Raw genomic sequence first — 14,842 nt, forward strand, 5'->3', positions numbered from 1 at the left:
CACTCCATCCATCTCTCCTTTCCTATCTCTCTTTCAACCCAGCTTATTCTAATGAGTACTTAAATATAGGCAAAATGGGGAATATTTTCCTCTTTCTGAAGCAGATAAAGTGTATCACCGTGTGTGTTTGTGGGTGCGGGAGAAACAAAATATTGGGAGGAATGCTTTATTTGTGTCTGTCTCAGAGCACATATTTATACATCTGTGTTTGCATGACTTCAGGATCACCCGCTTGACATGTGGTTGACGTGGCACACATTAAATAAAACATTTTAACTCCCCAAAGCACCCTCAGGCTCCCTGTCGGCCTTACATATGTACATGTGTGCGGCCTATCTGAAGATGTCGTAAATGCAGTGGTGTCGTGTGTCAGCTCATGGCATCGTATGTGTGTGAAGCTTCTGTTCACGTGGGTGCACTGAATACACAATGGGGAATTTGAATAATCGTGCATGTGTACGGCACTGGCCTGCACCGTTTCACCAGCATTTTACTTCACTGATCTCAGGTTTTTGGCTCCGGTATCTACATTTCCCACAAGCGACACACAAGTGTGAATTCCAGCTCACAGTGGTGGCGTCTAAAAAAACATTAGTGAGCATTCCTTTGTATGTAAATGTTGAGCATTATTGATGGATCAGCCTCTTTTTCCGTTCTATCCATTTTCTTTCTTCATTCTGTCATTTTGTGGAAGTATGGAGGGAAATGGCTTCTTCGTTATTTCAACGTGAGGACACGCTGAGGGTTGGTGATGAAGGATTGCCTGCCCGGGGACAGGCCTCCCCAGATGGGAGCCGTGTTCAATTAGACCAGGCTCAGCCGACCACAGAAAGGGGAGGTGAAGAGCGGGGGAGTTAGAGAGAGAAAACATCATTTTTATTCCCCCATTTGTGGTTGTGGAATGAATGTTTTCAGAAATGTTTGAGCTGTTTTCTTCGTGAAAGGAATGGAAACAGTGACATTGTCTGTGGGGACTGTACAAGCTCAAGGCACTAAATTAGCTAAAACACTGTAGTAAAAACACTTAGTTGTGCAGCTTGATATCCTCCCTTTCAAACTGGGGTTAACTCCCATCACTCCCTCTGGAGCATATCCACTTTGAGTGAGGGTAGAGAATAAATCCCACAGCAGCCTGGTACCTAATGTTCATTCAATTATGAAACATGTCCTAGGGCAGCGCTCCGAGGCCCGCTGAGTTACTGATGGCAACAGGAAAACAACAATTCAAAGAAGCCCTTAGCCTGAGGACTAGCACACTTCTGACTGAAGGTAAAACATCCAGATCAATGGCTGCTTCCCCGACAGACACGTCCGTATTCAACAGGTGCTCTCATGTTTATATCCAGCTGATGCTGGCAATCACCTTTTAAGGATATTTCTCTTATTAATACAACATAATGTCACTTTGACAGGTTATCAGCAGGTTATTGATGTCATGTACAGAGTATCAGTGGTCATGATGCAAGCATCACATCTCATGCCAGCAGTGTGAAATCCACCAGAATCGTAGATAGAATCATAGATTTCCTGATCTCCCGTGTTTGTTGCTTCATGTGAAATATAAATTACAATAGTTCCACCCTTACTTTTCTCAACGATAATCCGTGGCATGTCTTTCTCAGCAGGGGAGAAGCACTTGATCCGGTTTCCCTCCACCAATCCAGTCATCTCTGCCAGATCCTCAAAGGTGCAGTTGACACCCGCAGAAAGTTCTGGGACATTGTGGGCCTCCAACACCAACTGAAGCAAGGGAAGGATAGAAGAGTGGGTTACTCTGCATTATCATGGACAATATTATCTTCGCAGCAATTGCCTGGGATGTCAGAGGCCAAAGGAGGAGCCACGACTGAGAAGTTAATACATCAACGCAAATCAGATGCATCAAATTAACAACACAACACGAATGCATCAAGATATAGATTCACTTAAAACTGGAATCAGTGCCATCTTACCCATAACCCATATCTATCCCGCCACCCTCCAACCCCAGCTTCATGATTTACAGTACATCCCATCTTTCTGGCTCAGCGAGAAAAGTGTTTTAATGGGAGAAAGTGAAAGAAATGCTAGAAGCAGAAAGGTGAGTTAAGTGGATGGACGAGGAGATGAGAGGAGTCTCCGGAGGACAGAAACAGCAGGAGGACTGAGGTGAGCATACAGGCACTGCAGGTAAAAGTGGACTCTGTGAAACAGAGAACGCTAATCTTTCCCCTTCATTTAAGAAAATGCTGTGTTAGCTCTTTCTATAAAAAAAAAAAGGAAAAAAACAACCTGTCCTTGAGTAAGAAGGTGGAAAAAAAGAGGGTCGTGGAGCCAGGTGGGAGTGGGGTCAAGGCTAAAATATACATATTGTTGGGATAGCGTGTCTGCAGTCGGCCTTGCTCTGGGCATTGATTTGAGGCAAGTCCATGGTACACTTGTGATGTGAGGCTGAAAGCTGCCTCAGCACCAGAGAAGGGCTGACCTGCGCTGTTTTTATATTGCTGTTTAATGAAAAGAAGGTGGCGTGGGTGTGAACAGATACACAGCTTCCCACATAAGATGGACAGTGCACGACCGGGCTTCCATCTCTTCCTCCATCGCCTGCGTTGCTTACTCAACCTCTCCTCTTCTACCTCTTCTCTGGCTTTCATTTATTTTTAGGGAATACAGCCGGACCTCAAGTTTCCCTTCCTTACATGTAGAGTAGTCATGTCCAGGTCTAGCCACAGCAGGGCTACATAAATAGGAAAATAACCTTTTCATGTTAAGATCCGCCACACACACAAAGTCACACACGGATACACACACATGCCTACCTTTAATTTACAAAAAAACATGTCTAATATTAAGGATATGTGATGATGGGCTGTTCATGCTGCCATTGTAAAAAAAAAAGAAGAGTCTTTGCTGTAAATTATTCATATTAATTCAGATGCCAGGAAAAAGACCCCCTAAGTACCCCCTGCTGATACTGTACTCTTAATTAACTTTACGCCTTCTTTTTTATGGATAAAATCAAGCTGCATGTGAGTGGATTCATTCTGTTTTGATTATATGTGTGCTTAGTGAGACAGTAGCTATAATATAAGACTTGAAATTAATACTTTGGTTTAAAACAACAAGAGGCAATTCCTCCCGAAGCGTATAAGATAACAGAATGCACTTTTCATAAATAAAGAGAGAATTCATTGTGTAAGAAAATAATGGCTTTTTTTCTTTTCTTCTTAAAATGGGTCTGATTTCAGCAGCATCTCTTTTTCTCTCTTTTTCATTCGAGAATGCTTCGGTTTATTTCCCCAACACATATTGAATAACACAAAGGTCAAGGAGGAGCCCCTGTCTGTCTAGCAGCAGCCTCTGCCAGATAATCAGTTGGATGGGAGCTATGTTGCATAGCCTTAACCCAACACACACACACACACACACCTCTCATGTGACCCTGGGAGCAACACGAGTGTAGAATAGTTATTCAGGCATGACCTTAGGAAATCATGTTGGATATTTATGCACTTAGTCCCTGAGATTTAAAGCCATTTCCAAACTATTTATTTCACTCAAATGCAACACATTAATATTAATGATCTAAAAGAAAATAACATCTGAATATGTATAGAAAATGTATATGGCATTATGACCAACATACACCGATGACCTCCTCCTCTCCTCTGATGACCACTCCCTCCACATCATAATCCCACTCATTATATTACGTTCACTCCTCGCAGATAAGCGTCTGCTGGCACAGACTCCGCTGGAAGGTGGAGTTTCAAGACTTATGAAAAGATGTTTTAATTTCTCTGCCGAGACAAATTGGTGTTCCAATGCATCACAGCTCCTTGTCCACGGATCAATACACTTCAACGAAGAAATAAGAACACTTAAGACCCTTAAATCTGGCTGCTGTTTTAGAAAGAAATGTCTTGGGGGGGGAAAACTGTTGCATTTGGTTGCCAACAATCACAAAAGACACGGCTGACTTAAACTGTGTGGGTTTAATGATTGTTGACATGCGTTGGGAGAGGATTTCACTGGACAGGACTGGAAGTTGTGAGGGCAGGCTTTGAGGAATGCACGTTGGCAGGCAGTAAAATGACATAAAGAAGGATTATAGCGTTAACACCGTCCGCTAATCAGTATAGAGCATAATTACATCGCATTACAAATGATGCTTGGGTGTGTGATATTGTCAATCTGCCAGACAACACAGTCGTCTAGCCTCTCTGTTTACTGCTCCATTAAAACAAATTAAAAAGTGTTTCGTCCACATTGAAAGGAAAATATATGGAAGCAGCACTTATACAATGAGGTAATGGCAGCTGTAGTGGCACTCCGTCTAGTTCTGGTTCTTCTGTACCACACTATTGAGATCAGTCTTTAAAAAGCTATTAATTGACACGCGAGTGACACAAGTAGTTTCATACAAAATTATGTTTACTTAAAAATCGTATAGTACACGGTCACACGGTCAAAAAACTATGTCGCTTCCAACAACTCTGAACTCACACAACTGACAGTCCAACACAGCTGTTATACTGACGTGACGTCATCTGATTGGAAGCTCACATTCAGACAAATTATGAAGCTTTCAAATACAAGACTAAATTATATATGATAAACTAAACATTCTTTCAAATCATAATGAAAAGGATTTATATTCAGTTACCTTTTTAAATCTTTTAAAACTAAATTATTATTACAAATGAAATCATGCATTTGGCTCTTACATTACCCGGCCCCTAATTGGTTAGACGGGAGGACTAAGCAATTATACTTAAACATTATAACAACAAACAAGAGCCACAATACTTCAACTTTCCATAACTATTAAACTAGTATCTTCTCTCTTCACATATGGCCTCTTCCAATAGGCACAGCTAGTTGATTGGCCTTTCCAGTGTGCTGGTTTTAGTCTTTATCTTTACTCTTCTCATTGTTCCATTTGAGTCTGGCAATGTTTCCACAACCTTCCCCATGAGTTGCGTGGAGAGGAACTATCCACTCGTAGCACGACGTCTCCGGTCATGAAGTTTCTTCTAGGCTTCCGCCATTTCTGGCGCTCCTGTAGAAGTGGAAGATACTCGTGTTCATCTGGTCCAGAATAAATCCATGAGATATTGGACTCGTTTCCATCTTCTTCTTGTGTATGTGTCGTCTTTGCTGAATATGCCTGGAGGCATGCTGTTTTTTCTTCTTTTTCTTTTCTTTTCTTTTTTTCTTCTTTTGGCTTGGATTGCGTTGACTGACTTTGTTCTTGACTTCCGGATCGTTTGGAAGGCTTTCTTCTTTTCTGTCTGGCTGCTCTGGCCAGTCACTTTCACTGTTCAACAAAACGCGTGGCCCGTTGGTCCAGGTTCTCCCTTGGACCAAGTTCTTTGCCTTCAGGCCTCTGCTGGCTTGATCTGCAGGATTCTTCTGTAGCTTTCTTCGCAGACAGGTCATGCGATGTTCAGCAACGCATCGGTTGTTGGGCATTTTGACCCTCTCGTTCCTGAGTGGCAATCCAACACAGTAATGACCACTCTCGAATGTTGCCGTCTTCTGCACAGAATGCAAACAATGCTTGTCCTCCTCGGACATCTCTTCTTTGTCATCGTACTTCCGCTCTGTGAAATCAGTGTTGTACTGTTTGACTAGAAGTTTCTCTATTTCCATCACGGAGATCCTATTCACTGAAAGATGAGGTGACTCACTCTCTTCGTCTTTCAGTTCTTTTCTTATGGGTCCGTTCACCACCCAGCCAATGGCTGTCTTGACAGCATACAGCCCTCCATCTTGACTGTTGATGACGTGCCATGGCTCCATTGCTCTTGAACAGTTGGCTCCAATAAGTAGGCCTATGTCAGCTTGTATCTCTGGCAAACTCACTTCTCTGAGGTAAGGCCACTTCAGTATGTCTGACTGCTTAGGTATGTTTCCAGAGTGCACGGATATGTTTCTGTGTGTGAACACCTTCGGCAGGTCAATGAAGCTGGTGTCTTCCCATCCGCACACTTCAAGGTCTGAGATAGCTAAACTGTTCATGAGCTTTGGTTCTTCAGGTTTGTCTTGTCCCATCGTGCTGAGAAGTATTCGTGTCGGTTTTCCTTTAACATTCAGTTTTCATTGTAGGTCTTCCGTACAGAAGGTTGCTGTGCTTCCCGGGTCTAAGAAGGCGTATGTTTCTACACACTTGTTACTCTTCTTTGATTTAATTTTCACCGGTACTATTGACAACACACATTCAGCTTCTCCAGCCCCTGTGAGGCTACAAGACTCTTGCTGGACAGAAACCTGAGCACACGACACTTGGCTTCCATGAGCATCTTCTTTCTTTTCAGGCACAGCAGCTCCTTCTTTGATTATGTGCAGAATGTCCGGATGCTTCAACTTACATTCTTTACATTCACTTCTTCTATTGCAGAATTTGCTGAGATGGCCAGGCATTAAACATCCGAAACACAAGCCCTTTGACTTCAAGAAGTCCACTCGTTCTTTGTGTGGCTGAGCTTTGATTGTACTGCATGCAGCAAGAGTGTGAGGCTGCTGGCAGTATAGACACGGCTTATCGAAGGCGCTTGTGGTTTTGCTTGAGGTCGCTGGCTCAGCATGCGTTTCTTGAGGCCCTTTGCTTTCTGCTGAAACATTGGTGGCTGCTTCCACGTATTTCTTTCTTTGGGGGATACCTCTCGTTCTGTTCCGTTTTTCCACTGGTAGATGGGCGGCTGTCTAGTATATTACCAAAGAGTGGATCTGATGCTATTTTAGCTTGACGGTCAATGTATTTCACCAAGTCAGCAAACTTTGCTCTTCTGCCACTTTGCTCTTTGATATCGAAAGCTACAGCCCGCCAACATTCTCTCATTTTGTACGGCAATTTGGACAACATTGTCCGTAGATTGGTAGGGTTGTCCATCTCCTCTAAGTATTCAATGTCCATCATGGTGTTGAGGCATCCGATTAGGAACATTGCGTAAGCACTCAGTGCCTTTTCATCCTCGGACCTCACTTGCGGCCATTTTAGTGCTTTATCAATATACGCGCTGGCAATCCGTAATTCGTCCCCGTAGTGCTTATGAAGTAGCCGCTTTGCTTCAAGGTAGCCTTTGCTTTGTGTCATATGAGTGCAGCTGCGGACAAGCTCTTGGGGTTCACCGGCTGTATACTGTTCTAAGAAGTACAATTTATCCTGCTCATTGTCAGTCTTCTGTTCTATCGCATGTTCGAACGCTCTGATGAAAGACTTGAACTGTAGCGCATCGCCCTTGAACACAGGGATGTCCTTTGTTGGTAGCTGAGACAGCTGTTGTTGTTTTACAAGTAGCTCTGTGATTACATTCTGCCTTTGCATGACCTTTAGAATGTCATCACTTCTGTCCACTTGAGTGTTAGACTGATGACTTGTGGCTGACTGAGGCGGTGATGGTTGCGAGTGCAGCATTGATGGTTGAATGTGAATGTTTGTGTTAGCTTGTTGCGGTATCCTTATGCTAACCCTTTCCTTCTCCACTTTCCTAAATTGTAATTGTTGCACTGGCATATGGTAACTGTAACCATCCTCAGATCTTTCATATTCTTTAAGAACCTTTAATTTTGCTTGACTTTCAGCTAATGCTGTTTTCATCTCTAATTCTTCTTTTTCAGCTTGGATTCTTGCAGATTTAAATTCAAGCTTTTGCTTTTTCTTCAGTGATGCAGCACGCTCTAGGAGGGCTGCATGTTGTGCTTCCTGTATAACCCGTGTTGATGAAACACGTGATGCACATGTTGCATGACTTACTTGTGTTCCACATAGGCTACCACCTTCTGCATTTCTATCTCCTGCCTGGGAAATACTGTCATGTGGTCTCACAGCTTCTTGCAGGCTATCCACTAGATCAAATTCTTTTTGCTGTACATTTTCCATTGGCAGCACTGGTGTTGATTCATGCACAACTGCTATCCATCTTTTAGTTTCTTTCATAAATTCTCTGATTGTTGCCATTTTCATTTCAAACCAATTATCCTGGTCAAATGTTCTTTCATCCTCATCTAAAAGATTTGCAACTTCACTGTTGAGACTTCTGAACTCTCCTACCAACTCTGCAAAATCGTTTTCCATCGCATCTTGCACATTTTGGACGTTTCCAGCATCACTCATTAGTATCTCAAACTGCCTTATTTTGTTTGTCAGAGTTCCTAATTTGCGTCTCCTCAATGCAATGTATTTCTGCAACTTGTTTTCTAATGCCTTCTCCGTTGGCTTACGTGATCTTCCCTGCGCCGTCACATCCTCCACACCTCTCTCTTCCCCATCAGCCATCGTACACGTTGCCGAGTTAGTGCTCAAGCTGTATGCCTCCATTCAAAAGCTCTTTTCTTTCACGGAACTTTTCTCTTAATAAACGAGTGCAAAAACAGCTTCTCAAAATCGCCAAAACCTCCGCATTGACTGAATATAGGCTTATCACTGTAGGTTCTCACACCGGTGCATCGCGTTGATATTTTCAGCATTGAGCAGTTACAGATTACTTTTCGTTTTCCTCCAATCCTCCGTATATCTTCGTATCTTCATAATACTCAAAGATAAAAAGGAGTTTTCGATACCTCATCTCGTAGAATACTTCAATGGATTCCCAGGTCCGACGTTAGCTTCCAGTCCGTTTACACGAGCGGCAGACTGGCTGCGCTCTCGTAGCATATCTCCATGGATCACCCGTTTCACCGCTCGCCTCCAGCCCGCTCCACTCGAGCGGCAGCTGGCTGCGTTCCCCACCTGTCCAGGTAATCCAGCGAAGCTCGGCTAAACTGAGTTTTTTGACTAAATTGTAGTGGCACTCCGTCTAGTTCTGGTTCTTCTGTACCACACTATTGAGATCAGTCTTTAAAAAGCTATTAATTGACACGCGAGTGACACAAGTAGTTTCATACAAAATTATGTTTACTTAAAAATCGTATAGTACACGGTCACACGGTCAAAAAACTATGTCGCTTCCAACAACTCTGAACTCACACGACTGACAGTCCAACACAGCTGTTATACTGACGTGATGTCATCTGATTGGAAGCTCACATTCAGACAAATTATGAAGCTTTCAAATACAAGACTAAATTATATATGTTAAACTAAACATTCTTTCAAATCATAATGAAAAGGATTTATATTCAGTTACCTTTTTAAATCTTTTAAAACTAAATTATTATTACAAATGAAATCATGCATTTGGCTCTTACAGCAGCGATTATCTATTCCAGGACATCTAAAAGGATAAATATGTTTTTCATTAGAAAGTTAAAAAAAATATGCAATTGCTTGAGAGGAAAAGTCATTGTTTCTCCGCTAGTGCAGCTGAGGAGTGAGTTTCTATCCACTCACCGTGACACTGAACTGGGACACTGAGATGTTGTTTGGGTGGACACTGAGACGCACACACTGCTTGATGTCTGATGCAAAGCGACGGGGCTCTGATGAGCGCTCGCATTTCTCCTTTCTGGTGCACCTGGAAAAAAACACAAGAGGGGGGAGTGTTATTCAGGGATGAAAAATACACACACACACTCACACACATTGACGTTGTAACCTGACCAGGTCTTACTCCCTTACACCTGTTGGCACCTGGGGAAAAAGAAAATGTCCCGGCGCACCCTGACGGCTGGAGTTAAGACACATTCATCATATTTTCTCTCTGGCAGCGGACTAGCTACAGTGGCCGCTGAATGGAGACCTGGTCTCCAAGGGGCGGGAGCAGTGGCATTTAAAACAATGGTTGCTCTATACGTGGAAGTGGAGCCGCTCCGTTGAGAAAGAGGTAGGCCACGTCTTTGTGATGCCGTTTTAATGACTGGCATTCATGGGCAATGCCAAGTGCAGGTGGAGATGTGTTGGTGGGGGCGAAGGGATGGATTCATCCACCTCTTAATACCACACAAGGTGGTCTAATCCAGTTTGACAATGGTTTTGGCAGTTGGGAGGACTGGACCCTTTGTGTTGCAAGAGGAATTTTCAGTAAGCCCCCCGACATATTGCAGGGGAAGTATGAACGACGAAATGGATTTGTAAGTGAGGTGGGGATGAGAAACAAATGTAAATGCCTTACGATATTTATAAATGTATGTATGTAATACATTCTGTGATACAACCTCAACCTTCTCTGCTTCTGCTCCAACAAACCCGGACTCTCTTGTTCTCATCTAATCCCGTCATAGAGTTTAATCCCAGATTGGTTTATACGAGAACTTTATGTGCATTAACAACCTGGACACACCAGCGTGTCCTAAAACTCCTTTAGGGAAATGCAAGAATGAAAAGGAAGAAGTCGTAATGAACGAATGAAAGAAAGGCCTTCGAGGTGGTTGACGTCTGAGATACGGTAATACCGTATGCGGCAGGACGCCTCTAATCCAGAATTGGAGTCATAGAAGGAGGGAGATTTTGACCTGACGTGAGTATTGTAGAGCTAAGCGGCCTAACGTGCCACGCAAAGAAGACCGACATAAAGAAACAGAAAGGAAATAATCTGTTTGAGAGAACAGGAGAAGGGGTACATAGTGCAGTGGGAGAGAGAGAGAGAGAGAGAGAGAGAAAAAGAAAGAAAGAAGCAAGATTTAAAGTAAGGCAACCATTGTTGGCTTTCTGTGAAGCTTTCCCGGCTTAGCCTGTGTGAGTAGGGGTTTAATCGCTTCGGGTTGCTTTGTGCTCTCTATAACTCCTGTCTTTTCCTCCTTTTCTCGCACTGATTTAATAAGACCCCATCGTATACGTAGCCCCAGGCAAACAAACCCACACAGACACCCACAAATGCACACTTTCACCTACAATTATACCAGTTTTCTTCCTTTCATACCCAGAGGTCTGTTGTTCACACCCATTGATAGTCACACTGCAGACGGATGCTAAGCCGGATGTTGTCTTGTGTTGTCGTGGTTGTTGCTTCTAATAGTGTCTCGCGGTTTCTCGTTGTGCTCGTTGCTTGACAGTGTAACTGTGCATTTCGTTTTGATTTTAAAAAAACTCAAATTTGGTGCCAAACAGACGAAGAGAGCTGCATAGTTAACGTTTACTCGCACATTCCCTGTAGAGTGAATCATCATTATGAGTGACTGAATCATTACACGTGTCTCGCATAGTAATTATGAATGCTCTTCCCTTCAATATCTTCATAACCAGATACATTGTGAACCACACAACATACTGTTGAGAAGAAGAAGTATTTCGAGTGTGTAAATATTTCCACTATATCGTGCCATGTAACAGCAAAAGAAGTATACACAACATGTACACTACAAACTGCTATCAATCCCACAATGCAATGCAATATTTAAATGTGAAGACATTTCTGTTAAGAGACTTTACAAGCGAGAAGGCGTCAGAAAGTGTTTCCATTACATAATGTGTCGTAAATAAGGGAGATATTTAGCTCTCTATGACCCAGGATTATGACACCACACATGCTGCTGTAGAGGAATGAGGACTGGAAGACTGATGAATCAGAGGGAACAAGGTCATGTTTAAGTCAATCTCATAGCACAGGGGTCAGGAACCTTTTTGACTGGGAGAGCCATAAAAGCCAAATATTTCTAAATATATTTCATTGAGAGCCATATAGTGTTTTTAACGTATAATTAATTAAATATGTCTTGCTTTCAATGCATGATGCTACGGGAGGGGGGGGGGGGGGTGCAGGTGACTTTTTCTTTGCTCCGCCCCGATGAGCCGAGAAGTGTTAACGCGACACGTAGAGACAGAAATGACATGCTGTTGGTTAGATACGATCAATAACAGACGTTTAGTTTAATAAAAGAACAAAGACGTCTTTAAAAAAAGGGACCTTAAATTACTTCTGCTGTAATCTGGCGCGATAGAGAAAATTACAGGGGGGCGGGCGGAGATTTTATTTTTTTCAACTCAAAATTGTCTGGGAGCCATATGCCGTCACCGGAAGAGCCTTATATGGCTCGCGAGCCACAGGTTCCCGACCCCTGTCATAGCAAATGACAATGTTAGGTTACTTTTAATGTCTGTGAATCACCACCCGCAATGCTGATGAGACATAATTGCTTTGGTGAACATCTGCAGCCCACAAGTTGTTTCATCTGCAATACAGCTACAAGCCAACGAGAAATAATGAGGCAGCATGACACGATGAGTGAAACAGCTAGACCTGGCATATCTGGACTGGGGCCTGTTAATACATGATCATTAGAGCGGGTGCATCAATCTGCTCTAAAAAGTGGACAAGGGACACTTTGTTGAGCTTGTTATGCAAATGTGCAGCAGACATGACAATCCAACTCCAACAAAGACCGTCAATCTGGAGAAAAGACCAGTAATTGCAACCCCTTCTGGAATGTCTACTGTCGAGGTTTGACCCCTCAGCTGCTCCATCCCAGATTCTACATCTAAAATAAATTTATCCACAAGGGATCTCATATTATATTGTGTAAGTGTAATATACACAAACACATGACATATAATTTAGCTAGCATTATGTACCATTAGTCAACCACGTTTCAATGGGCAGGTCCATCATTCCCTGTATCACAAACAGGGATATGCTCTAAATAATTAATTTTCCATTGCAAACCAAGCTTTTAATGTACATATTTTACTTTCCTTGACAGACTTTATTACATCTAAAATATCATATATAGAGGCGACGCCAGTGAAATGTATTGCCAGTATCTGTTTGTCGAGTAGGATGTCATTTAGCCCTGCAGGGACTGTGAGTTTCATCTCTTTCTCAGAGTCAGAAGGCCTCAGACTTGCAGGGTCGGATGAAACCGCCAACAGGTTGTTGTTTTATTTGATTAACTTCCACATCCCAGACACGGACCATGCGGGGCCTGTGACTCAGCTGGAAGTGGGAGGCCTTTTCTTCTCTGTGCTCAGCTCTGTTCCCTTCAGGATTAAAACACACTTTCAGTTCAATGAGATCTCTGCGATGGCAAACAGGCATCACAGGGCATTCACAGGGAAAAAGACTACTTCTTTAACAGCTTAATGCAATGTCATGTCGACAACTAACGGTTGTACAATAAGACAGTTTGTCTCAAAGGACTTTACTGTGGTGTTTTTTCATTTGAAAAAAGGCTCCAACTGGACTTTCTGGTTTTATTTCATCATCTACCGGCACACTGTAGCAACCGCTTTGCGTTGTGTGCGAACACTTCTTCAATCGCTGACTAGCGTAATTCTTTTTTTACTCACACGTTTATGTGCATTCTGCTGTATCCACCAGAAGAAGACTGTACTGAGTGTTTTACTTTAAAAAGTGCTCCTGCATCCGGACTGAATCTCTCACCCCCGTGTACGTACATTTATTGATTTGGATCAACCGGAACGTCCACACCAGTGAAGGGGAATTTAAGTGGCTGCTCTGGCTGATTTGGAGCTTCAGCGGAAGGATATTGAAGATAATGCCATACATGGTTTAGCTGACGTAAGAGCTGGGTATTATCCGAGCAAGGCACTGGATAATTGTTTTCAATTACTATCCGGACAAACCTTGAATAGAAAAAAGATTGCATCGTTTGTACCAATATGAAACAATCCCGCCCTTTGTAAACACCAGTGAATAGACTATTTAGAGTAGCCTAGAAATCAAAGCGATTTAGATTTCAAATAACGAGTCATAAAAAGCCCCGACCGGGGGCTATCTGGTTTTTTTTGTGTAGAATGAAATGTCCAACATCCGTTCATTTGGTTAGTAAACAGCGCTGTTGTGCCCAGACGTTTAAGTGTATGGCAATGACACGTCGTGAGAGGGCGAGCTGAATGGATGAGGTCGGCCCCGAATGGAAACTAATCTGTACTCTTGTTTCTCCCGGCCTTTGATATAGGGTGACACGTGAGAGTGAGACTGAGGAGTGGGCACAGCGGACCTTGAGCCCCTGCAATCGTTGCTGCTGAGGCTGTTAGAGGCATTCAAACCTAGCTGGTCTAAATATAATAATATATCATAATATACACTACCGTTCAAAAGTTTGGGGTCATCCAGACAATTTCGTGTCTTCCATGAAAACTCACTTTTATTTATCAAATGAATTGAAAATTGAATAGAAAATATAGTCAAGACATTGACAAGGTTAGAAATAATGATTAATATTTGAAGTATTAATTTTGTTCTTCAAAGTTCAAGCTCAAAGGAAGGCCAGTTATAGCTTATATCACCAGCATAACTGTTTTCAGCTGTGCTAACATAATTGCACAAGGGTTTTCTAATCAGACATTAGTCTTCTAAGGCGATGAGCAAACACAATGTACCATTAGAACACTGGAGTGATCGTTGATGGAAATGGGCCTCTATACACCTATGGAGATATTTCATTAGAAACCAGCCGTTTCCACCTAGAATAGTCATTTACCACATTAACAATGTATAGTGTGTATTTTTGATTAATGTTATCTTTATTGAAAAAACAGTGCTTTTCTTTGAAAAATAAAGACATTTCTAAGTGACCCCAAACTTTTGAACGGTAGTGTATATAATCGCACAACATCAATCACTCAGCCCTTTTGATGATGTCCTTGACTACAATACAGGATGCTCATATATAGATTATTTTGTGCAGTTTGTGCACGCAGACTAAATGATATCCATAATCTCCAGTAAGTGATGAATACAAACAGGTCTAATTTACTTAGTAATTCTAATTTAATTTTAAGAATTTTAACATGCATTTGATTATTGACAAAAAAGTGTCCTTTGACCTAAGAAAGCAACTGACATTGGGTTTGAAATGTGCAGATGAGAAACAAAAAGAAGAAAGTAAACATTTAAACTTTTAAATATAAAAGAAGACATTTTTAGAAAGAGCGAGGAATTGTACCGCTCATTACAACGAAATGTCATCTAAGGAAAAATAAACACAATGGCAAAATGGTCACTATCAAACACCGACAGTA

General features: G+C 42.2%; 1 protein-coding gene across 1 annotated transcript in view; it reads right to left on the bottom strand.

Annotated features, from left to right (window-relative positions):
- plxna4 (plexin A4) overlaps positions 1-14,842 on the bottom strand; it is a 259,674-nt gene that overhangs the window by 65,702 nt on the left and 179,130 nt on the right. The window contains exons 6-7 of the mRNA XM_056424726.1: positions 9,314-9,437; positions 1,587-1,740 (exon numbers count right to left, since the gene is read on the bottom strand). Of these exons, the coding sequence (XP_056280701.1) occupies positions 1,587-1,740; positions 9,314-9,437 (278 nt within the window). The remainder of the gene's footprint in view (positions 1-1,586; positions 1,741-9,313; positions 9,438-14,842) is intronic.

The sequence above is a fragment of the Pseudoliparis swirei genome, chromosome 10 (assembly GCF_029220125.1).
Source record: "Pseudoliparis swirei isolate HS2019 ecotype Mariana Trench chromosome 10, NWPU_hadal_v1, whole genome shotgun sequence".
Lineage (NCBI taxonomy): Eukaryota > Metazoa > Chordata > Actinopteri > Perciformes > Liparidae > Pseudoliparis > Pseudoliparis swirei.